Here is a 24,061-nt window from a genome sequence, read left to right on the forward strand (position 1 = left end):
GGCAGGCGGTACGAGGCGTTGTGGTTAGATCTTTCTCGAGTAGAACAGAACAGTCAGTATAGAATAAAACAATAATAAAACAAAACCTGAAGTGTTAGATTTAACGTTTACGATTTGAATATGGATACGAAAGAAGAGCCTGTTGGAAAACGGTAAGACATTTTTAAATGAGTTCTACATCTATGTTTTCAGTTAGACATCGTCGACGACGTATTCCAAGTGTTCTCGTAGCCTATTGTCTGTCGACTCCAAAATAACTTGGACATGCGCACCCATGTACACATCCGAAATATCAAAATGTTTAACACATTTTTAAAACATTTTTTTTTAAAGTACAATTCACTTATTCCATTTTTCAAGTATTGTCTCCCAGGGGCGTCATGTACCCCCAAAATCTGAGAGGGCACAAAGTCCATGAGGAGGAACTGCTTTTTCCTGCTATTTAGGGACAAACATCTGGGTAAGGAATGTAAGTCTTATTCAGTACATTTAGTTATTGCTTGCATTTCTGAAGTCTACCAACCTTGCCGCACAGGCATGTGTAGCTGATGGGGATGTGTGAAACTTACTCCTCAGCCTGAAGGGTCCCCACTTCAGGCTTCAGCTATCTTTTCATGTGGCGTTGACTGGTAAGACTTCAGGAGAGTGGTTACTTGTGCTAGCTAGCAAGGCAGAGGATCTGAGCTCGCTCCAGGTATTGTCCGAAGTGGTACTCGCTAATCAAGCAGCGTGATGTCCCTTACACATGCCAGCTAAGATAGTCAGCCAAGCTACCTACTCTAACTTGATTGATAGCCTGAAATGGCTTCTTGGTAGCTAGTTATGAAGTTGGGAGATTAGGAACCTATCTGGGCTAGCTAAAGCCAACTTGATAAAAACTATGGCATATATATATTTTTTTTTACACATGACAACTGCGGGGGCTTGTGCCCCCCAATGGCCATGACACCTATTTGTCACTGCATTTAGATATTGGCTTTGTAAATAGTCCAACAACTATTAGACAACCTTATTTTATTTGTTGTAGAACACATTGAGCATATTTAAGTATTTATTTTGATACATAGTTTTGGTTGAGGGATTAACTATAATTCAGGATAGGAATGAGCCTACCCAATTCACACACCTCAATATCATCAATCCTGCCCTTATCATGATTCCAGTTGCATTGCATTGGGTCATTCCATGTAGGCTACTTATATGCCGGGTGTGGGAAATGGTCTGATCCCAAATGCTCTATCTAAATGTTGATACCCCTCGCTTGCAATTTATGGTTTTGGAACCCTTTGGAAGCTAACTTTTTTTATATATATATATATCGAAGAGAAATCTTTTTCAAAAGGTTAAAGAGAGGCCGATTTCAGTCAAAATCTATATTTGGGTAGATTTACCTTGAGTTGTCTGAACTGAAAGCCCATGGTGACAAATCCACAACAATCTTTTTTTTTGGGGGGGGGGGGGGGGGGGGGGGGGTTCAGCTTGCAGTGCAGCATTGTTAACATCGGTTTGGTTGTTTACATTCATGAAATTTGGCCATGCTGGCTGTGGCAGAAGTAATAAATATATGATTGTAGATTCACCATGGGCCTTCAGACACAACTCAATGTCAGGATAATTAGACCCAAATATACATTTTGACTGAACTATCCCTGAACTAAACACCTTTTTATAGGACTCTATCGTGTTTCTGCGGAGGGCTTAGACAGGTTCACAGTGTTTGGTGGTCTTAAACAAATCTTTACCTTTTCAAAAGTATACATCTCACACAGAATGGGCTTCAATTGAATACACATATACCATGTCAAATACAAATTTAAATGTATTTAAGTTTGAGTTTACATCCCAATATTACATTGAAATATAACAAAATGCCTTGTTTCTTTATTGAGCTGTACATGAAAAGACTATTCAGAAATGCTCAGTGGTTGCCTGGCTACCCACTCCTTGCACACCCATGGACATTAGTTTCTTCTCCGCAATGAGTCTGGATCTGAGTACCTCCCCAACGATTTCTAGAACACAAAAACATTCTAACCATTCTGATTGGTCCCAGAAACCGATGGGTTGGGCCAGAGCAAGAACACACGTGGATAAAGCGGCATTTTGTAAATTTGTCATTGGCTTTGATACTCTGGTTAGAGATGATCCAATCGCTGATTACTTTGTTTTGTACAATACCCCTCCTTTTGACATCACCACAAATTACTTCAACGATGGTAGTCTCAAATTGAAGTATGTAGTGAACATAGAGCAGTGGAAAAATTCATAAGGCAAGCTCAGTGGGTCAATATTCCACTTCAGTGATTTCCCCAACATCTTGTCAACATGTGTGCAGAAAAGGGAGCAGATATCTCATAACAATCTGTCTGTATAATTGTTTAACTGTAACAAGGCCCAAGTGTTCTTTAGGTGTCAAAAATCTCTCATATCAAATTGTATAAAATCTTTTAATTCCTGTAACTTAAGACAGTATTTTTATGGCCAAAATGACATTCTTTGATAGACTGTTTTTTCAACCCCTACAAATACAATTATGTTTTAAGACAGATTCACAAAATATCTTGCACTCTTTAATCATGTAAAAAAAGCTGACAAACAGGCTGGCTGAGAGGCTCCAGCTCACTCAAATACCCCTCCCCCACCCCAGCATACCAGCCACTGAGCTATAAAGATCCCAGGAGTTAAAAGGATCTGGCTCCAATGAACTGACCAATCAGCAGTCAGGGCCTTGCAGGCAATGCACTCTGACCCCTTCAACACAACAACTGTTACTTCAACAGCAACAAGTACATTATGGGACAGTATGGGCCGGCTGCAGTATTGCTGTGAGATACAAGTGTGACATCATAGCGTATACCAAGGCAGAAGATGGAAACACAATCATCTATTGACAAACAAAATGTTATTTTGTATAGTGTGGGCTGTAGCATTTACTTTTAAATTGATTGTTATTCAATTATTCAAACAATCGTGCAAAATGCGTGGCCAGTGTGTTTGGGAAAGGTGACTGTAAAATATTAAAACATTCTGGCCACACCTCATCAGAAATGTAATCAAATTTGCCATTGTGCTTTATTTTAGAAAGTAACATGGCCTAGTTCAAACATTTCCAAATCATACAGGAAATGAGGGTGTTTTCCTTACCATAAAAGGTGCATTATTCAGGGGGGTTGTATTTTTCAGGGGGGGTTGTAACGCTCGTTCACAAGAGCACAAATATAATATGGTTCTGATTAATCAATGAAAACATGCGTGTATGTTGCACATGACAGTTTGATAAATCCCAATTTGTGGCACACGAAAATCCTAGAATCTTCACGTACGCCAGAAGACATTTACACACGGTTGATAAATTAAGGACCTGACTGGTTTTAATTTGCCCCAAATCTAGAAGTCCGTGATTGGTTAAAATTTGGACCTGACCAAATCTGAACCAATCATAGATGTCTATGTTTCACAAGTTTGGACATTACATTACAGTAGTGCACAGTGTGGTATAGTACAGTAAATTACATTTAGTAATAGTAATAAAAAGTATAGTTTAGTATTGTACAGTAAGGAAGAATAGTGGAGTAGAGTTCAGTACAGCACACAAGAGTACATTAGAGTTGTGTACACTAATGTACTGAACTTTAATGTACTTTACTGAACTATACTCCACTTGACTGAATTGAACTCTACTGTTCTGTTCCCTGCTGTACTGTAGAGCGTTGAATCCCACGGGACCTACGGGTCCCTACAGAGAGCATTGCCATTCGGTAGCATTTCTTTCATGCTGGGAGCGGGTGGTCAGACGGACAACTTTGGCATGATCAGATTTTTTAGTCCTGCAGATTATTTTGAACGGGAGTCTTTATGTTTAATTTTTTGTGTGTAATCGATTGTATTAAAGCACCTCTGTCGCACTATTCACAAACTCTCATAGGATAATTATTCTTTAAGTTCAGTTGCTTACATCAACTCTGTTTTTGTGTTTGGTGTGCAAGATCAAATGTGCACATGAATGTTCTCAGTTAAATAACTAGGCCAGGCCTCTCCAACCCTGTTCCTGGAGAGCTACCCTCCTGTAGGATTTAACCCCAGTTGGAACTAACCTGATTCAGTTTATCAACCAGCTATTGATTAGGATCAGGTGCGCTAGATTAGGGTTGGAGCTATAACCTACCTTCCAATAGGTCTCCAGGAACAGGGTTGGAAAGCCCTGCTGTAGGCTATATGCATGGGCGGAGAATCACATGGTTCTTTTTCCATGGAAATTAACTTCCTAGGTATGATGGGCCGGTGGTTCCTAACCGGTTTTCCGCTGCCCGCTGGTGTGCCTTGAGTAACTCTTAAGTGTGCCATGAAACTTTTCCTAATCTTGATTAAACTTTTTTTTTTTGAAGAAGAAACTCATTTGTAGACGGATGCACATGGAATTTTGACTTGGGAGCACAAGTGTCGGTCAGATACATTAAATGGCACATGGTTGCATCTGTATCCTTGTTTCAGGTCCAGTGCGCTTAGGCTGTTACAAATGTATCATTTGAGGGGCACACATCATGAGTCATTTGGATTATTTTACTTTGTCTTTGAAAACAATTAGCACAGGAAAGTCTGATTAGGCTTAGCCAAAGTAATTTATTTCTTTATGTATGGCTTTGGGCATAGCCTCTGCTATAGAAACAAAGGGAGCATGGTTTGTGTCCCTGGTTGCACCTTAACAATGCAGAAAACCGCTCATCTGTAGCCCAAACTGTTCAAAACTAAAGACCAGGACTGCTCATCAAGCTGCCTCACATACACCTAAAATAACTTTGTGGGACTGTGGTCGGGTTCAGGACCAGTTCTTGCGGGAGGAGGTGGGAGTCGGACTAGACATCAGTGGGAGCGGGCGGGCGTGGAATGAAAAGCAGCTTGAGCGGAACGAAGATATCAGTCCCAACCTGTACTGTATTCTACTGAGCTGTACTTTGATGTCCAAACTTGTGAAACAGAGACTTCTATGATTGGTTAAGATTTTGTCCGGTCTGGACCAACCATATTTGTTTGGTAGCGGATGGCATTAAAATAATAGCCAGTGGGCCTCCCGGGTGGCGCAGTGGTTAAGGGCGCTGTACTGCAGCGCCAGCTGTGCCATCAGAGTCCCTGGGTTCGCGCCCAGGCTCTGTCGTAACCGGCCGCGACCGGGAGGTCCATGGGGCGACGCACAATTGGCCTAGCGTCATCCGGGTTAGGGAGGGCTTGGTCGGAAGGGATGTCCTTGTGTCATCGCGCACCAGCGACTCCTGTGGCGGGCTGGGCGCAGTGCGCGCTAACCAAGGTTGCCAGGTGCACGGTGTACCCTCCGACACATTAGTGCGGCTGGCTTCTGGGTTGAATGCGCGCTGTGTTAAGAAGCAGTACGGCTGGTTGGGTTGTGTATCGGAGGACGCATGACTTTCAACCTTCGTCTCCCGAGCCCGTACGGGAGTTGTAGCGATGAGACAAGATAGTAGCTACTACAACAATTGGATACCACGAAATTGGGGAGAAAAAGGTGTAAAATTTAAAAATAAATAATAGCCAGTGTGTAGAATAATACCCAAATATGTGAAGGAGGATATTGCACATTTCTACCTTTTTTGTGTACATATTTAGTATGCTTCGCCATGAAGAGAATGGCATCCGTAATTATGCATTTCTGTGTGGTACAGATCAGGGACCCATGATGGAATTCCGTTACCGCATTTCTGTTACCACTTACTGTAGTTCTGCACCTTTTGAATCTTAATTCGGAGCAAATTATTTTGAAAAACTTGGTCACATAAAAAGGGAGAATTTTACCAAACTTCTGTTACCAAACGTTGCATCTGCACAGTTCTTCCAGTAATGTTTTTTTTTTGTGTGTTCGGTGTAAATTGTTAAAAGTAGTTATTGTGGATGGTGTTGTTTGTTAAACTTTGAAATCAATGTTTTTAGTTTAGCATACCTTTTTATGTGAAAAATCTGAATCTCAGTGCAATTCCATTGCCGTGGATGTGCCCTTAGGCTAATTCTTTGAGAACACATATCTGACCATGTTCAAATCAAACCGAGCACATTCTGTCACACCCTGGCCAATGACGAAACTCATGACTCACTTCATATTACCTCAGCTGGTATGGATCTGTTACAGTTATTATATAATCAATGACATTTTCTTTGGATAAACACAGATTGGGGAGAATTCCTGAACCATTTCACCCAGCCTGCAGTCATACATCTAGATACACATCGCATCTGTTTTAAACTTCCTGTGAAAAGCCAGGGGGAAAGAAGTGGGCACAATCTCAGTAGCTCTTTGAGACTATTGGGGTCAGATGCCATAAACAAGTTAACAGAGCCTGCCTGTGTCCCCGTGAAGCGAGGGAGGAAATCAGGGGAGGGAGGTAAGAGGAGATTGAGGGCTGTGGTTTAGGTAGGATCGTTTCCCTTCTCCCTCCCAGACATAGTGTGACTTGGTGAACACGTACACTACAAATGGTGGCCCCTACATGCTGAATCAAAGCGGAAACAATTTAGGAAATACATTTGGTTCCATCTGTTTGTGTGAGATTGAATATTTCCATATTTGCTTATTGGGTTATGAAGGTGTGATAGCGAGAGTAAAAAGGTCAGATAAGTTTGATAATGAAGAGTATTAAACCAATGTTTGAAATTAGAATTTTGTTTGGTGTCTGAGAAGGAAGTGGATATTACACTGTAGATACGAAGTGGATGTTCAATATCTAGTTTGGCATTGTGGACCCAATGACTGACTTCACAGAAAAAATATATTGAAATCTGTTTTAACGGGTTTTAGTCCTTTTATTGGTTAGAATTTCACACATCAGAAAATACGATTACATTTGTGAGCGCAGGGATGTCAAGAAATCTCAAAGGATTTATCTTCCTGAATGAACACCTCCTCAGTATGCCTTGGTCTGTTCTTCTACTTCTCTTTCTATCTTATCACTTCCTCACATTTTTTCTTCTTCTCCCTCTTCCCTCTATCTAGGTCAAGTACGGATCAGCGGAAGGTGCGTTCCCGGGATGCGGCGCGCTGCAGGCGGAGTCTGGAGACGGAGCTGTTCTACAAGTTGGCCCACACCCTGCCCCTCCCCCGCAGAGTCTCCGCCGACCTGGACAAGGCCGCCATCATGAGGGTGACGCTCAGCTTCCTCCGCATGCACCACCTCCGCTCAGGTGGGCTCCCATTGGCCAGTTAGTGGGGCAAAAAAGGGTTAGGGTTAGGGTTTAGTCAGCTGCCACTTGTGCAAGTTCTCCCACTTAAAAAGATGAGAGGCCTGTAATTTTAATCATAGGTACACTTCAACTATGACAGATAAAGAAGACAAAGAAAAAAAATCCAGAAAATCACATTGTAGGATTTTTAATGAATTTATTTGCAAATTATGGTGGAAAATAAGTATTTGGTCACCTACAAACAAGCAAAATTTCTGGCTCTCGCAGACCTGTAACTTGTTCTTTAAGAGGCTCCTCTGTCCTCCACTCGTTACCTGTATTAATGGCACCTGTTTAAACTTGTTATCAGTATAAAAGACACCTGTCCACAACCTCAAACAGTCACACTCCAAACTCCACTATGGCCAAGACCAAAGAGCTGTCAAAGGACACCAGAAACAAAATTGTAGACCTGCACTAGGCTGGGAAGACTGAATCTGTAATAGGTAAGCAGCTTGGTTTGAAGAAATCAACTGTGGGAGCAATTATTAGGAAATGGAAGACATACAAGACCACTGATAATCTCCCTCGATCTGGGGCTCCACACAAGATCTCACCCCGTGGGGTCAAAATGATCACAAGAACGGTGAGCAAAAATCCCAGAACCACACGGGGGGACCTAATAAATGACCTGCAGGGAGCTGGGACCAAAGTAACAAAGCCTACCATCAGTAACACACTACGCCGCCAGGGACTCATCCTGCAGTGCCAGACGTGTCCCCCTGCTTAATCCAGTACATGTCCAGACCCGTCTGAAGTTTGCTAGAGAGCATTTGGATGATCCAGAAGAAGATTGGGAGAATGTCATTTGGTCAGATGAAACCAAAATCTAACTTTTTGGTAAAAACTCAACTCGTCGTGTTTGGAGGACAAAGAATGTTGAGTTGCATCCAGAGAACACCATATCTACTGCGAAGCATGGGGGTGGAAACATGTTTTGGGGCTGTTTTTCTGCAAAGGGAACAGGACGACTGATCCGTGTAAAGGAATGAATGAATGGGGCCATGTATCGTGGGATTTTGAGTGAAAACCTCCTTCCATCAGCAAGGGCATTGAAGATGAAACGTGGCTGGGTCTTTCAGCATGACAATGATCCCAAACACACCGCCCGGGCAACGAAGGAGTGGCTTCGTAAGAAGCATTTCAAGGTCCTGGAGTGGCCTAGCCAGTCTCCAGATCTCAACCCATAGAAAGTCTTTGGAGGGAGTTGAAAGTCCGTGTTGCCCAGCAACAGCCCCAAAACATCACTGCTCTAGAGGAGATCTGCATGGAGGAATGGGCCAAAATACCAGCAACAGTGTGTGAAAACCTTGTGTAGACTTACAGAAAATGTTTGACCTCTGTCATTGCCAACAAAGGGTATATAACAAAGTATTGAGAAACTTTTGTTATTGACCAAATACTTATTTTCCACCATAATTTCACAAAAAAATCCTACAGTGTGATTTTTCTGGATATCTTTTTTTCTTCTCATTTTGTCTGTCAAGTGTACCTATGATGAAAAGGCCTCTCATCTTTTTAAGTGGGAGAACTTGCACAATTGGTGGCTGACCAAATACTTTTTTGCCCCACTGTATGTCCATGTCCTGTACTGGTTGAGAGAGCCAGGCCTACTTTCTTAATTACTTTCCAAGTAGTAACTAACTCCCAAAATGGTGGTAGTCCAGGCCAAGCAGGTTCTGATATGACATGGGGTGTGTTTTCTAATGACGTGTGTTTTATGTCATTGCAGGGGACACGAGTGAGGAGCGCGTCACAGATGGGGACGAGGACACGGTGGACGGGTTCTACCCCCGGGCACTGGCAGGCTTCATCCTGGTGATGACCGAGGAGGGGGATATGATTTACCTGGGTGACAGCGTCAGCAAACACCTGGGCATCCCACAGGTACATACAGCCCAATGTTCCTGGAAACGTCTGGGTCATGGGTTCGATTCCCATTGGGGCGATCCATATGAAAATGAATGTACTCACTGTTGTAAATCTCTTTTGAATAAAAAGCATCTGCCTAATGGCATATAGTAGTACTATAGCCGTTTACAATTCCACTGTTGTGCGTTGTTCCCGTGTGTTTACAATCAGGCTGTATCCACAAAGTTCTATTGAGTATAGTCAGGTAGAATGCAGACATGATACACTTCCTGCTCGTCGAACATCTCATTCTAAAATCAAGGGCATTAATATGGAGTTGGTCGCCCCTTTGATGCTATAACAGCCTCTACTCTTCTGGGAAGACTTTCCTCTAGATGTTAGAACATTGCTGCAAGGACTTGCTTCCATTCAGCCACAAGAGCATTAGTGAGTTCAGGCACTGATGTTGGGCAATTAGGCCTGGCTCGCAATCAGCATTCCAATTCATCCCGAAGGTGTTTGATGGGGTTGAGGTCAGGGCTCTGTGTAGGCCAGTTAAGTTATTCCAGACCAATCTTGGCAAACCATTTCTGTATGGACCTCGCTTTGTGCACGGGGGCATTTTCATGCTGAAACAGGAAATCCCCAAACTGTTGCCATAGAATTGGAAGCACAGAATCGTCTAGAATGTCATTGTATGCTGTAGCGTTAATGTCCCTTCAGTGGAACTAAGGGGCCAAGCTCCATATACGTGCTTCCTTTTCTTCTTTCAGAATAGGTTGTCTCTGAGAACCCTCAAATTCTACAGAATTATTTTTATATATATATATATATATATATATATATATATATATATATATATATATATATATATATATATATATATATATATATATATATATATATATATATATATATATATATATGTGTTAAGAAAAGTGGAAAATATATATGTATGTAATTTCTTTTTTAATCATTAATGTAAGTGTAGCCATGTAATAATACAATCAACAGTCATTACAAATAATCATCCCACAATAGTGAAGTGGGAGCTAAAAGTTAATGGTGCCATAGATTACTCTGCAGAACAAATCTAAGAGTCTGGTTGGATTGCCAAGAAAATGCAGACATCATCCTGTTTGTAGAAGTTAGCAAATACAAGCTACAAAACACCTGGTGTGATATTCTCTGACTTAGTATTTTGAGAGAACCTGCACTGCAGCTTTTCAGAATCTGTAATTCATGGGAAGGGGCCTGTGTGGTATTGTATTGACATGGTTATATTGTTATTATGTTGTCTAGCTGGAGTTGCTTGGTCAGAGTGTGTATGACTTTGTCCACCCATGTGACCAAGAGGAGCTACGGGATCTCCTGGCGCCTCGGCCAGGTGAGTCAAACCACCCTTTGTGTGTGTGTGAGTGACTTCATGCATATGTGTGTGTGTCTATGTTCATCATGCATGCTCACATAGGTTCCAACTCTACCATCTCTCCAACCCAGGTGTGTCCAAGAAGAAACCAGCGCAGCAACACACAGTGATTAACTTCTTCCTTAGGATGAAGAGCACTCTGACTAGTAGAGGGCGCACTGTCAACATAAAGTCTGCCACCTGGAAGGTACGTTTGCCCCCAAGAATCCTCCAGATGTGACGCTTGGCATTCAGGCCAAAGAGTTCAATCTTGGTTTCATCAGACCCAGAATCGTGTTTCTCATGGTCTGAGAGCCTTTAGGTTCCTTTTGGCAAACTCCAAGCGGGCTGTCATGTGCCTTTTACTGAGGAGTGGCTTCCGTCTGGCCACTCTACCATAAAGGCCTGATTAGTAGCGTGCTGCAGAGATGGTTGTCCTTATGGAAGGTTCTCCCATCTCCACACAGAAACTCTGGAGCTCTGTCAGATTGACCATCAGGTTCCCTGACCAAGGTCCTTCGACCCCGATTTCTCAGTTTTGGCCGGACGGTCAGCTCTAGGTATTCTTGGTGGTTCCAAACTTCTTAGATTTCAGAATTATGGAGGCCACCGTGTTCTTGGGGACCTTCAATGCTGCAGTCATTTTTTTTGGTACCCTTCCCCAGATCTGTGCCTCTACATAATCCTGTCTCGGAGAACTACGGACAATTCCTTCGACTTCGTGGCTTGAGTTTTTCTCTGACATGCACTGTCAACTGTTAGACCTTTATATAGACAGGTCTGTGTCTTTCCAAATCATGTCCAATCAAATGTATTTACCACCGGTGGACTCCAAGTTGTAGAATCATCTCAAGGATGATCAATGGAAACAGGATGAACCTGAGCTCAATTTTGAGTCTCAATGCAAAGGGTCTGAATATTTATGTAAACATTTCTAAAAATCTGTTTTCGCTTTGTCATTATGGGGTATAGATTGATGACAAATTTTATTTAATCCATTTTAAAATAAGGCTGTAACATAACAAAAAGTCAAGGGGTCTTAATACTTTCCGAATGCACTGTACCTGCTGTCAACTTGTGCACTAGGTTAATATATGAAGCAGATGGCGTTCTTCATTTTGCCTGTTTCATTATGAAGTCGTTCCCCAAGCAGCTGATTGAGTCAGTCATGTGGTATACTGGTTTGCAAAGAGCACACAGAGCAAATGGAAGCGTTGTGATGTGCTGATCGATCCACAGAGAGGTGATCAAGTTACACTTGAAACTCACAACTGTTTGCTAGCTAATTATCTTATAACTAACTATACATTTGACTATCTAGGATGTGCCAAATACATTTTCTCCAGCTATACATTTGGTTTGCTAAGTTGCTAGCTTGCAAGATTTACAGTAGAGACGAGTCCCCTCCTTGATCAAGATTCCTGCTGTTAGGCTGGACAATAGAACGAGTCAAAATTCACCCAAGGCTGAAAAACGGCCAAAGAACGTTGGTTGAGCTGGAACACTAGTTTATGTCCGTTTGTTAACATTTAGCTTGTGTCCGCTATGGAGAGAAATAGTGCACACAAGGGGGCGCTAGCAGTAATACCCCGGTAACATCTAGACACCGCCCAACCCTATTAGGGCCGTCTTTCACCATTCAGTGAGATTCATATGTAGCCCAAGTTGCTGTTTCCAGTGACATTGCTAGGACATTAGAGAAACGTCAATTAACATGAGATGAAGGCCAGGACACTTGATCCAGCTGAAAGGTTAGGTATCTCTGGCAGGACTGGCTGGCTGGCCTAGATATCAGGGGTTGTCTGTACCCTCTCCAATCATATTCTAATGATGAGACGTGGGGAAGTAACCATGTCTCTCTGGTTTATGAGTCTGGTTCTCTATTTAATCAAGCCTGCCTTACGTTCTTTCCTATTGGAGTGACTATGGCTTGCCTACATCATTGGTAGCATAGATGGTGTCCCCTATTGCGTCTCTCATTTCTGCTTGGCTCGGTGTCCAGCATCGAAGTTGATCCAGGGGATAACACACAGCTTTATTTTCTTAACATTTCTGGACTTTTTGTGTAGTAAACATTTTGACCATTACAAATCATATTTTTTCCTAACCCCTAACATTAACCCCTAAACCTGACCTTAACCCCCAAACTCTGAATCTAACCCTTAAGCTTAAAATCGCATGTGAACAAATTCAGGACATGAAAGAAGTCCTGACTTTTCAAAAAAGTTGTTTTCCTACCTTGTCAGGACATATGGGTGAGTTGTTAGGACGTTGGGGTACTGATAAGATAGGAAAACAAGTGTACACACACACACGTGCACCGACACACAGGGCAGGGGTCCATCAGAGACCATGATGGTCAGAAAGCCTTGACCCAGTTACGCTCTGGACTCCAGTAGAGGTGTGTTATTGGGGTGAGTCTGTGTTCTCACTCTTGGCCATGTTACAAGGGTGCCACATCCCAATTTAACACTGTCATTCCAGTACCTCTCCATCTTTCAGTTAGTTGGTCTGCGCCAGAGCTCTGGTCTATAGTGCACTTTATAGGGAATAGGGTGCCATTTGGGATGGGAGCCTTACTCTTCTATTGAAGAATCCTTTAAATGTTTTCACTCTTCTCACAGGGCATGTCTTGCTTCAAGTCCCACTGTGAATGTTGCTTAACATAGTCCGTCTGCCCTGAGTTGACGCTACAACAGATGGGCTACACATGGCCCCCTTTTTTAGTTTAAAGACCCTCGTATCAATTCCCACACTAAATAAAATGAGCAACTGCAGCCCCTTATGATGAGTTCAGATTTGTGTCCCCCATCCCTGCTCTACAACATTCACATGGGTCCTGATGCCCATTCATGTGCCCTGTAAGTATATATGGATAGCCATTGTTATCTTACTGCAGTCTGTGGCCCCCAGGTGCTGCACTGTACAGGCCACATGCGTGTGTGCTGCAGTGGCGAGGATTCATCACCTCCTGCAAGCAGCTTCATGACAGTGCTGTGTGAGCCCATCCCCCATCCATCTAGTGTGGAGTTCCCCCTGGACCGAAGCACGTTCCTCACTCGACACAGCATGGACCTGTGCTTCACACACTGCGATGGCAGGTGAGGCTGAGCGAACACACACACACACGGGGTGTATTATTTTGTGCTGGTTCTGTTGCAAAATATTTCTTCAACGTGATGTAAAATATGTTGGGTTTTTAAACGGAAGTTGTAGTTGATTTAAATGTTATGTTTTCCACACGTTACCATTCCAATCCGAAAAGTATTTGGCTCCAGCTGCCCATCTATAAATGAATGGGGTGGGGCAGGACCGAGTTTGGGAAACCCTGCTTGATAGTGGAGGGAAGTCCTGGGGTCACTTCCAACTTCTTCCAGACGCAATTTTTTTTTGCAACAGAATCAGCGTAAGGAATACACCCATGATTAAACCAGACCGAACGCTCACTTTTAGGCTAGTACACACACACACAGCAACAGAAACCTCCCTCACATACACCCCAGGGTTTCCGTTAGCCGGTAATAGCAGGCTTTTGTTCGAACAAGTTAATTTTATTTTTTTGCAGATGGAAATATGTTTGACTGGGCATGCATATCTGTCTATAGGTTAATTTGCATAATCTAGTGAAATGTAATTGGTGCGTGTGTACAGTATATTCATTATGTAGGTGTACAGTATATTCGTTGTATCTTATTTATCACCTGCATACAGATACAGAGCCTTTGAGTGGAAAATTTGTCAGACCTCGCAAGAGGTGCTGCCTCACCTGGGAACTCTGAAAATACGAGGTCAAACATGACATCCGTGATCTTCAGATTTGAAAGTCGGAACTCTTGCAAGAGGCCCGCGTTGGAATTTTGAGTTGGATGACTGTTCAAAACAAATTTCAAAACAAAAGTTTTCCTGTTAATTGCATTCAGAATTCAGTAAGAAGGACCGCACATCGCTGCATCCTCGACTTGGATGTTCTGTTAATACGAGTTACAATATTCTAAAAGTGGTTTCTGTCACTCTGAGCACTGTGGGTAGACACCCTAATCAGGTTACGCACTTAGTGCATATTGGTCCGGTACATTTCTCAAATATCTGGTATATTAAAATGTTGCCGGTCAAATGTCCGCTGTCACATTTTCCGAACAGAAACCCTGATACACACACACACACTGTAAAGGGGATTGTCAAGTGAATAAAAGCTGGGGTTGGAACCGGTTCAGGGAACAGCACCAAAAAACGTAAAAGGGCAACATTTTTTGAGGAACGGAAACAGAACCGGCAACGAAAGTGTTCAATCTCCAGTGTTCCGGAACAGAACCGTTATTTTCAAATCTTGAGAACCGTTTAATAATATTTTTTGTTTAAAATATATATATAATGATGTAATTCAGTGAAGTGCTGATGCTAGTAATAGCCTAAACACATTCCAAGTCATGCCATGATGTTCAGAACTTCAAGCCCCCTAAAAGTTCACCCCTTTTTCTCACTCTCTCACCACTCATGAAATTTCAGTCGCACCTGCACTTGTATGCCCAATCAAACAACATGTAAACTACTTGCTCACCTGTTCCGTAGCAAACTTCTCTATCCACGCTAATTGGTGGAGTAAATTAATGAGCTGAATGTAAAATAATGTTGATTTCACAAGTTTAAATTTTTTTTAAAAGGAACTAAATAAACCATTACTTTTGGGTGGATTTGACCCGTTTCAGAACTTTATTATGTTATAGGAGTTCTGTTCAGAACGGAATGATTGGAAAATGATTTTGGTTCCCAACCCCTGAATAAAAGAGGAGCAGTTGCCGATATAGCCAATCATAAATCAATTAGATTTCATACATGTTGCAACAGGGAGACGACCTCCAACATAGAAAAAGTCTGCCTGGACTCCTTGGATAAGGACCTTCATACACTATCAGCAGACAACTGTTCTGTCAACAAGGTCATTAAATATTCTCAGACTGCAGCTAAATCAGTGGCCTTAGCCACCGTCGGCACAGATTACCAGAAAGTATACCATCGGCACTTAAACAGGTCAAAGGTCTGTTTTTAAGAAGTTAAAAGATATCAGTAGTCAGTTAAAACAGATAATTATAGACTAACAGAAAACTACTTAACCAAACATGTCATTAACATAGCAGCACCCACTCGTAGCACGCGCTCCAGCAGGTATAGCTCACTGGTCACCCCCAAAGCCAATTCCTCCTTTGGTCGTATTTCCTTCCAGTTCTCTGCTGCCAATGACTGGAACGAGCTGGAGACTCATATCTCCCTCACTAGCTTTAAGCACCAGCTGTCAGAGCAGCTCACAGATCACTGCACCTGTACATAGATGGGCTGTTTACAGATGGGCTATCTATCTACCTCATCCCCATACAAGTATTTATTTATTTATCTTGCTCCTTTGCACCCCAGTATCTCTACTTGCACATTCATCTTCTGCACATCTACCATTCCAGTGTGTAATTGCTATATTGAAATTACTTCACCACCATGGCCTATTTATTGCCTTAACTCTCTTATTTTACCTCATTTGCACTCACTGTATATAGACTTTTTGTTTTCTTTTGTTCTACTGCATTATTGACTATGTTTTGTTTATTCCATGTGTAACTCTGTGTTGTTGTATGTGTTGAATTGCTATGCTTTATCTTGGCCAGGTCGCAGTTCCAAATGAGAACTTGTTCTCAACTGGCCTACCTGGTTAATAAATAAAGGTGAAATTAAAATAAAATTAACATGATATTAGCATGGCTAATTCCAGTTTCACCTCCTAGGGGAATGTCTCCCTCGGGGTCTCTCCACATATACAATTATATTTATAACATATCATTAACAAATCAAATACAGGAAATAATTTAATAAAATAATTTCCCACTACACACAGACAGACAGCTGGAGGTGGTCATCCCCATACCGTGGGAAAGTTAATAACCATTGTTGCCCACTCTCAGCGGGGCTCATAGAATTACAATAACTCATAACTAATTTACCCCAGCAGATTAAGATACCATGTTATACCATTCCCTCTTGCAATACTACCATACTACATCATCTCTGGTTGTTGACTCCAAGCTGACCTCTCATCCCTGACACCTCCTTCTGTCTCCACTGTCTTGCCAGGGTGTCAGAGCTAGTAGGATACGAGCCAGAAGATCTGATTGGCAAATCTGCCTACAAATTCCATCATGCCCTGGACTCAGATCATGTGACCAAGAGCCTGCACATCCGTGAGTCTCTGAGAGCAGTGTGGATTGTAGGTGGAAGGGCCCATGCTAAAACATTGTTTTCAATGAACTAGACCGCAGTCCAAATTCAAAGTAGACAGCCCTCGGCCCTAAACCCTCAGCTACAGCTGGCTAGCTAGTTTTATAGTTTGGTCATTTATTCCAATACATTTCAGAATTCCCAAACATGTTTATGAAGCTAGCTCCTTTTTATAGGGTCCTCATTAAGACACTAAGCAATTTGCCAATGATAAAATCAATGTAATCTGTATATATATTTTTTTTTAATGCAAGCTAGCTTCATAATTTTGTCTGACATGCCAAAAATGCAGCAGTTTTGATTAAATGTGAAACTTTGCGGCCACCGAAGTATGACCAGACTACAGTTGGCATTGAATTGTGGGTCATATCAAACCCCACAAGTGATTTAGTTCTTCACTCGCTCCCTTGAGCAAAATCAAGTGCTGAGGGGGCAACGTTACGTCTTGATCACACCGATAATGTTATTGTGTGAAATAGTAAGCAGCATCATCTGGATATGTGTGCAACAAATGTTCAACATTCACCTTCTGCTACCATTTCTGTCAAGCCGTCTACCAGATAGTTTGACGCTTACGTTCAATAAATCCAACATCTGCACCACACAGAACGTAATGCAACTGTCTCTGCAACGCAGTGCTGCAAGAAAATGAATATACTTCTGGTGTACCAAAATGCCATGACGCTGTCAACCAAACTGCATCCGGTTTAGACTGGGATTTCCCCCAAGGGAAAGTGACTAGCACGAGGGCTGAGGGGGGTCAAAATAACGTGTTTGGACTGCAGCCCTAGTCTCCTTTGTAACTTTATCATGTGACAAATGACAGTACTATGGGAGTCTGTGACACTGTAACGTGTTATGCCTGTGAGTGATGCATAAGTAACTTGACACTGTGAGTATTGGGGAGGAGGTGTTGTTGTGACAGCTGTTGTCGGGCAGACTTGATATGCTACTGTTCAGCCTTTCCTCCTGGGTGCATGTGGGAAGCAGACTGATCAGTGTGAACAGAGCGATGAACAAAGACATCAGAGCTACTGCTAGGCTCTGCTCGAATGCATAGGGGTGTTTCTCAATATGCATATACTACCATGCTCCACAATCTCATGCTCTGAGTGCATTCTCCCATGCTCTCTTGAGCATGTTCTTGTGAGGATGAGAGTGTGGAGAACACATAAAACATTACATTTAAGAAGCACTCGCACTCCCCCCTACTGTATAACCTCACACTATACCTCCCCATTCACTGAACCTTCTTCCAGCCAGGGTAATGGCAACAATGGAGACCAAACAAGATATAAACAAAGCAAACATTTTACTTCATAATTATCAGCTAGCTATACTGACTTGCCTAGTTAAATAAAGGTTTAATAAATGTGAATCATTATAATCTAGCTAGCCAGCTAGTTAAACAATTCTTCGTGGGTAGTTGGCCACAAATAATTGTTAGCTAGCCAGTTAGACCTATTGACTTACGCTTTGATCAAACCGATAGTTTTATTACGCGAAATAGTAAGCAGCATTATCTGGATATGTGTCCAACAAAAGTTCAACATTCGCCTTCTGCTACCATTTCTGTCAAGCCGTCTACCAGACAGTTTGACGCTTACGTTCAATAAATACAATGTATGTACCACACAGAACGCACTGCAACTGCCTCTGCAACGCAACGCTGCAAGGCAAACGTAGCATTCCAATGGATATGAATTGAACTTCTGGTGTACCAAAATGCAATAACGCTGTTACTCTGGGCTCGCAATTTACGCACAATACTGTGGGTATTGTAGGCAGGGTAACATCCCTAAATTAACACAGCATGTATTTATTAATGTCTCAAGATATAATATTGTATTCTGACAACATATGAGATGTGAATGGGCAACATTTAATTCCAAAGTCTGAGTTTATTTTTCTCTGCTTCAGCTCAAAGAATGGCTGCCATTGATTTTCAAGAAATGTGCGTATTTCTTTTACGTGGTTGATTCATATATCTGTGCATACTTTCCGTTGAAGCTTGTATCGATGCATGCTTCAAAATACATTCAAACGGGAGTATGCATTCGAGAAGTGCCCTCTGTGCTCCGTTTCGCATACTTTGATTTAGACCGGCATGGTAGTATGCATTTTGAAAAACATCCATAGTCTATCATCAGACCACTGAGGCTTTGAGTAGCAACAATCATCATAGAGTTCTGATAAATGTAACAGCTGCGTAATGGAGCGAGATACTCAAAGCTTTTTTATTTAAAAAAAAAAATATCCATCAAATGTTGACTGAATTATATGAGAAACAATTGTATAATAAGACACATGTATGTAATCCATCAGTTTTGTGGAAATTCAGGTTTCACCTTTGACATATAATGTTCTTTTGTGACAACCTAAAGCTTTCACCGTAGATTCCACTCATATTCATGGTTGTTGTTTTTTTGTCAAATCCTCTTGTATATTCAACATTAAGTGGTGACGATCTTTTTAAGAAAATTATAACCCCCAGTTTTATAATCTAAATGCTGTGCTCTATAAATTACCAACGCACAAATAGTTTACATTGTGTGGAAGATCGAAACCCGTATTTGGGAGATTTGGCTGTTCCTTTTCAGGAGTGGCTTCCATTGCCGGTGAGTTACTTTGTGAACATTTCAAATTATTTAATCATTACATTTTTTTAAACTGGCCCATAAAGGAACACTCACCTGTAGAAAGATGTTTTCTCCTCTGTCTTGTGGTATAAATATTGTCTTTGTGCATTTTAATCTCCATCCAAGTGTCGGCGTTGTAAAAGATTCTGATCAAAATCTTCATATCGCTGTTGACATTTTGAAGCGAACCAGCATGTGTTTGAGCGGTCATGACAGACATTAGCGCAAACAAATAAATCTACAGTAAAATTTGCATTGTACAAGCAAGGAATGGGCATTGATTTTCTTTTCAAACAAATCGACCCAGCAACAATTATTTTACAAATTTATTTTATACCACACAAAAAACAGGGAAGTAATGGCTGGAAAGGGGAATCCTGAGGTGGGCGGGGCATGCGCTTTACTAGCTTTTAGGAGTGCTACAGTGAAGTGGTCAACTTGGAAGTGTGCGTGCGTGCCGGTGGGTGTATACACATGTTGTAATCTGTGTACATTTATATGTGTACATTTCTAATTGTCATCCACTGACCTGTCCTACCCACTGCCCCTCCCCCATCTCAGTTCTGTCCAAAGGCCAGGTGTGCACCAGTCTATACCGTTTCCTGGCTAAGAGTGGGGGCTTCGTGTGGGCAGAGACCCAGGCTACAGTCATCTACAACAACAAGACCTCTCAACCAGAGGCTGTGGTCTGTCTTAACTTTATCCTCAGGTAATGCCTCATCTCCTCTCATCAACTTTTTCATGACACATATGTTCATCCCTTTCCATTCTCCCTAACCTACATCTTCTCCATACTTATCATCTGTCACTGTCTGTCTGTCTTTGTCTCTCTCTCTCTCTCTCTCTCTCAGTGTGGTGGAGCAGGCGGATGTGGTGTTCTCAGTAGAACAGACTGGCTGTGGGCTGAAGAGTGATCCTGTCTCTGAGGCCTCCGAGGAGACCGTGTGTGACAGTGACAACAGCAGCAGTGCAGAGCTCTCCCTCCAGCTGAAGGAGAACCCAGAGGACCTCCTCCAACTGGCCCCTGTCTCAGGAGACCCCATCGTACCCCTCACAGGTCATCCTCAAACTTTAATTCACACCTTAGTACTATAGTAATGTGTGGTTAGTGTCTCCCCTGAGATTGGAAGGTTGGGAGTTTGTTCCCCGGTGGAATACCAAAAGATTCTGTGGCCTGAGGCCCTACGATAGACTAGTGTACTAGTAGATCAAGCTGCCTCCTGCCCTATGGGCCATTCTGGCTCAGACGAAGCTTACTTACTACAAATTAATTCACTGTCATGAGTGCTGAGTGGGCTTTTTATGTTTGTGCCTTGACATGTGTTTCTGCAGACTTTGCGGAGCCGGCGTTCGGTCTTCCATCAAGCTCTGACTCCGCCCCAGATTTCCCTCAGGAACTGTGCACCCCTGAGCTGTGGACGCTCCTCTCACCCATATTCAGCAAGCTCACCTCATCAGCACCAGCGCTGGTAAGAACTTTAGTTGATTCTTAAATGTCAGTAAAGATACAGTATCTAGAGTCTAGTGTTCTCACTGATGAGGAGTCCACTATATATCTGTCATCGTCAGATCCCCATTGAGGAGCTGCCAATAGAGGACAAGGTGGCGAAGTTGTTTGCTGTCTGTCCAGATGAGAGCGTGCAGAAGAGAAACCAGCCTGAGGTACATGCAGTATACAGCTGAACACATAATGATGTACATGGTCGCCACACAATTACCTAGCTAGACCACACACACAACAGAGCTGGATTTCTAGTGCTTTCCTCAATACCTCAAACTATTTTGAGAGCGGGACATTAGTAAGAGGGAGCCTATACCTGGGATTGAGCAGTCTGTCTCCTGTGCTGGTAGGACATGGAAGTGGTTGATCTGGACATGCTGGCTCCGTATATCTCCATGGATGATGATTTCCTGCTCAGCGTACAGCTCCCTGAGACCCCTGACAGCCCCTCCCCAGAGCCCCCCACTGCTACCAGGAAACGGTAACCATCTACTCTACTGACCCACTGCTGTCTGGGTCACACCAGTGAGAGAGACAAGACGACCGGTTGGATTTAGTGACAGTGGTGTTTGGATGTTTTGGAGTGACAGTGGTGGTTGGATGTTTTGGAGTGACAGTGGTGTTTGGATGTTTTGGAGTGACGGTGGTGTTTGGATGTTTTGGAGTGACGGTGGTGGTTGGATGTTTTGGAGTGACAGACGGCGGTGGTTGGATGTTTTGGAGTGACAGACAGCGGTGGTTGGATGTTTTGGAGTGACAGACGGCGGTGGTTGGATGTTTTGGAGTGACAGACGGCGGTGGTTGGCTGTTTTGGAGTGACAGACGGCGGTGGTTGGCTGTTTTGGAGTGACAGACGGCGGTGGTTGGCTGTTTTGGAGTGACAGACGGCGGTGGTTGGCTGTTTTGGAGTGACAGACGGCGGTGGTTGGCTGTTTTGGAGTGACAGACGGCGGTGGTTGGCTGTTTTGGAGTGACAGACGGCGGTGGTTGGCTGTTTTGGAGTGACAGTGTTGCTGAACGTTCCAAACTGTAACTTCCACAGAAGTCATGAGCAGGATGAAGACATGCCCTCCCAGCTGATGAGTCAGGACAAGAGACCGAGACACTTGGTGTCCCCCATCCAGCACAAACTGCTTCTCAGCTACGCCCTGCTGGTGAGGAGGACCTTTAAGGTTGTGGGAGGAGGGGGTTGGGAACAGTGGATAACATTTGTTCAAGGTATCATTAAAATGACTTCATGCACAATGATGTGTTATTTAAGTTGAAATGGTTTGTTTGTTTCAGGACTGCCTGGAGGATGTAGACAACCCAGAGTTGGAGCTGGGGCCAATCCCCCACAGGCGGAGCCAACTGCTGACGGACAGAGACCCCATCCTCGGTGAAGCCCAGGGACTATGTGACACTGCAGGTACAAACACACGTCATGGTACTACTGTATCTTGGGCAAATATTTAGTATGCAAATGCCAGACATGAAGCCTGTCATACTGTACCTACCAAATTCAACTTAGCTAATATCTACTGAAATAGGTGATGATGACCAATCCACCTCAGTTCTCCACCCCTTCCCCTTCTCTCTCATGTTCTCCCCCAGCCTTGATGAAGGACCTCTTCTTGTCCCGCCCACCTGACCCCCTGACCTCCTCTCTGACTTGAGGAAGCAGCTGCCAATCTTCCCCTGCCAGCTGGGGAGTGCTGAGATCAGAGCCAGACACCAGCACCTCCAACTCAGAGACTTCCTCACTCTTGCCATCCCATGTTCACAACAACAGCCTGTTATGGTTATCCTTCTTTTCTCTCTGAACTACTCTTTCATGTCTCAGAGTAGGTGGCAGTACTAGGTTCACCCCCCCCCCCTTCTCATTCAGGGTTGATAAGTGTTCTCCTCTATTTTTGTGAACACTTGTAGACTTTAGTCTAAACACTACACTTGACCCCATGGTGCTTCCGAGGTCAGAACAGGAAAAAAAAACATACGTACAGTAAGTCTGACAAAGTGGTGTTTAAGGACACAGTGATGACCCTTCAGTTGGTCTATTGTTGTTTAGTACGGTATGTGGACCTGACAGTCTGTACAGGACATTTAGGTTAATTATTATTTTGTAACAAACGCACAACGGTTATAATATCTCCCAATAATACCTCAGAACGATCGTCAGTGGCATATATGGGTCATTTTTATAAGAAAAGATCAAATGAATTACTATCAACACAAGCCATTGCTATTGACCAATTGGATGCAGTACTCAGGCAGTTGTTACCTCAACAAATAATCTGTAGGTCAAACTCGACTGTCATACAAGGGCTCTTTGACTGCCATCTCTTTCCAACCAAACTGACAAATTATTTCAGGCATCTTTTTACCTCGTCTTTTTTTATATACTTTACATGCTAGACTTTAGAACAATTTGATGTATTAAAATAATGTTTTTTATATTCGCTTATAAGACTACTATTGTATGAACCGCAGTGTTTTCCTTATTTTTATCATGTATTTCTAGGTGGCGCCAGATGATCACCTTATCATTTAATCAGTAATTATTTCTTTTCGGAATATGGTTGCTATTTTGCAAATCCAGTGGATAAATATCTGATATACGCCTTTTGCGTATTCATTTCACACCAAGTAGAAATGATTACTTAACATCTTGTCAATACTCCCCTGTTGTTGTCTTTTATTATGAATCTATCGTTTAGGAGAAAAGATCATTGGTTTTGAAACACACACAGGATTTATTTTAGTTGCATGTTTATAAGATTGCATTTAGATCTTAATGTTTTAGTTCCATTTAGACATTTGCCTTTTATCATAACTTTCATTTTCAAAGATGTGTTATTGACTGAATAAACTGATAAGACAAATTCATGTTTTATTATGTAAAGAAATACTGCCATCTTATGGTGTTAATGGTAGATTCATATTTAGGTTGCTGCCTGACTTCGGATTGCATCTTGTTGCTTTACTTGATATTCAATAATGCTCCTTTTATCAGGGCAAACTGATATCGGGAAACCCAGAACTAAAATCTGTTATGTTACATTTGTCTGTCTCGAGATTAGGGCACTTCTGACCTTGTTTTATTCAGGGGAAGTGGAACATTTTCCAAGTGTGTGCCATGACCATAACACCCATAATACTTCACCATAGCTACAAAGTAACTGGCACTTTAGAGCAGGA

General features: G+C 42.5%; 1 protein-coding gene across 1 annotated transcript; it reads left to right on the forward strand.

Annotated features, from left to right (window-relative positions):
* Positions 1-23,745, forward strand: LOC135552743 (hypoxia-inducible factor 1-alpha-like). The gene is made up of 15 exons (XM_064984555.1): positions 1-152; positions 6,998-7,185; positions 8,957-9,111; positions 10,378-10,462; positions 10,576-10,691; positions 13,397-13,584; positions 16,601-16,707; positions 19,945-20,092; positions 20,235-20,440; positions 20,716-20,852; positions 20,953-21,045; positions 21,235-21,365; positions 21,927-22,038; positions 22,169-22,292; positions 22,478-23,745. Exons 1-15 carry the CDS (start codon positions 121-123, stop codon positions 22,537-22,539), a joined length of 1,884 nt encoding a protein of 627 aa, XP_064840627.1. The 5' UTR covers positions 1-120; the 3' UTR covers positions 22,540-23,745.
* Positions 23,746-24,061: the final 316 nt, after the last annotated feature.

The sequence above is a fragment of the Oncorhynchus masou genome, chromosome 13 (genome assembly GCF_036934945.1).
Source record: "Oncorhynchus masou masou isolate Uvic2021 chromosome 13, UVic_Omas_1.1, whole genome shotgun sequence".
Classification (NCBI taxonomy): domain Eukaryota; kingdom Metazoa; phylum Chordata; class Actinopteri; order Salmoniformes; family Salmonidae; genus Oncorhynchus; species Oncorhynchus masou.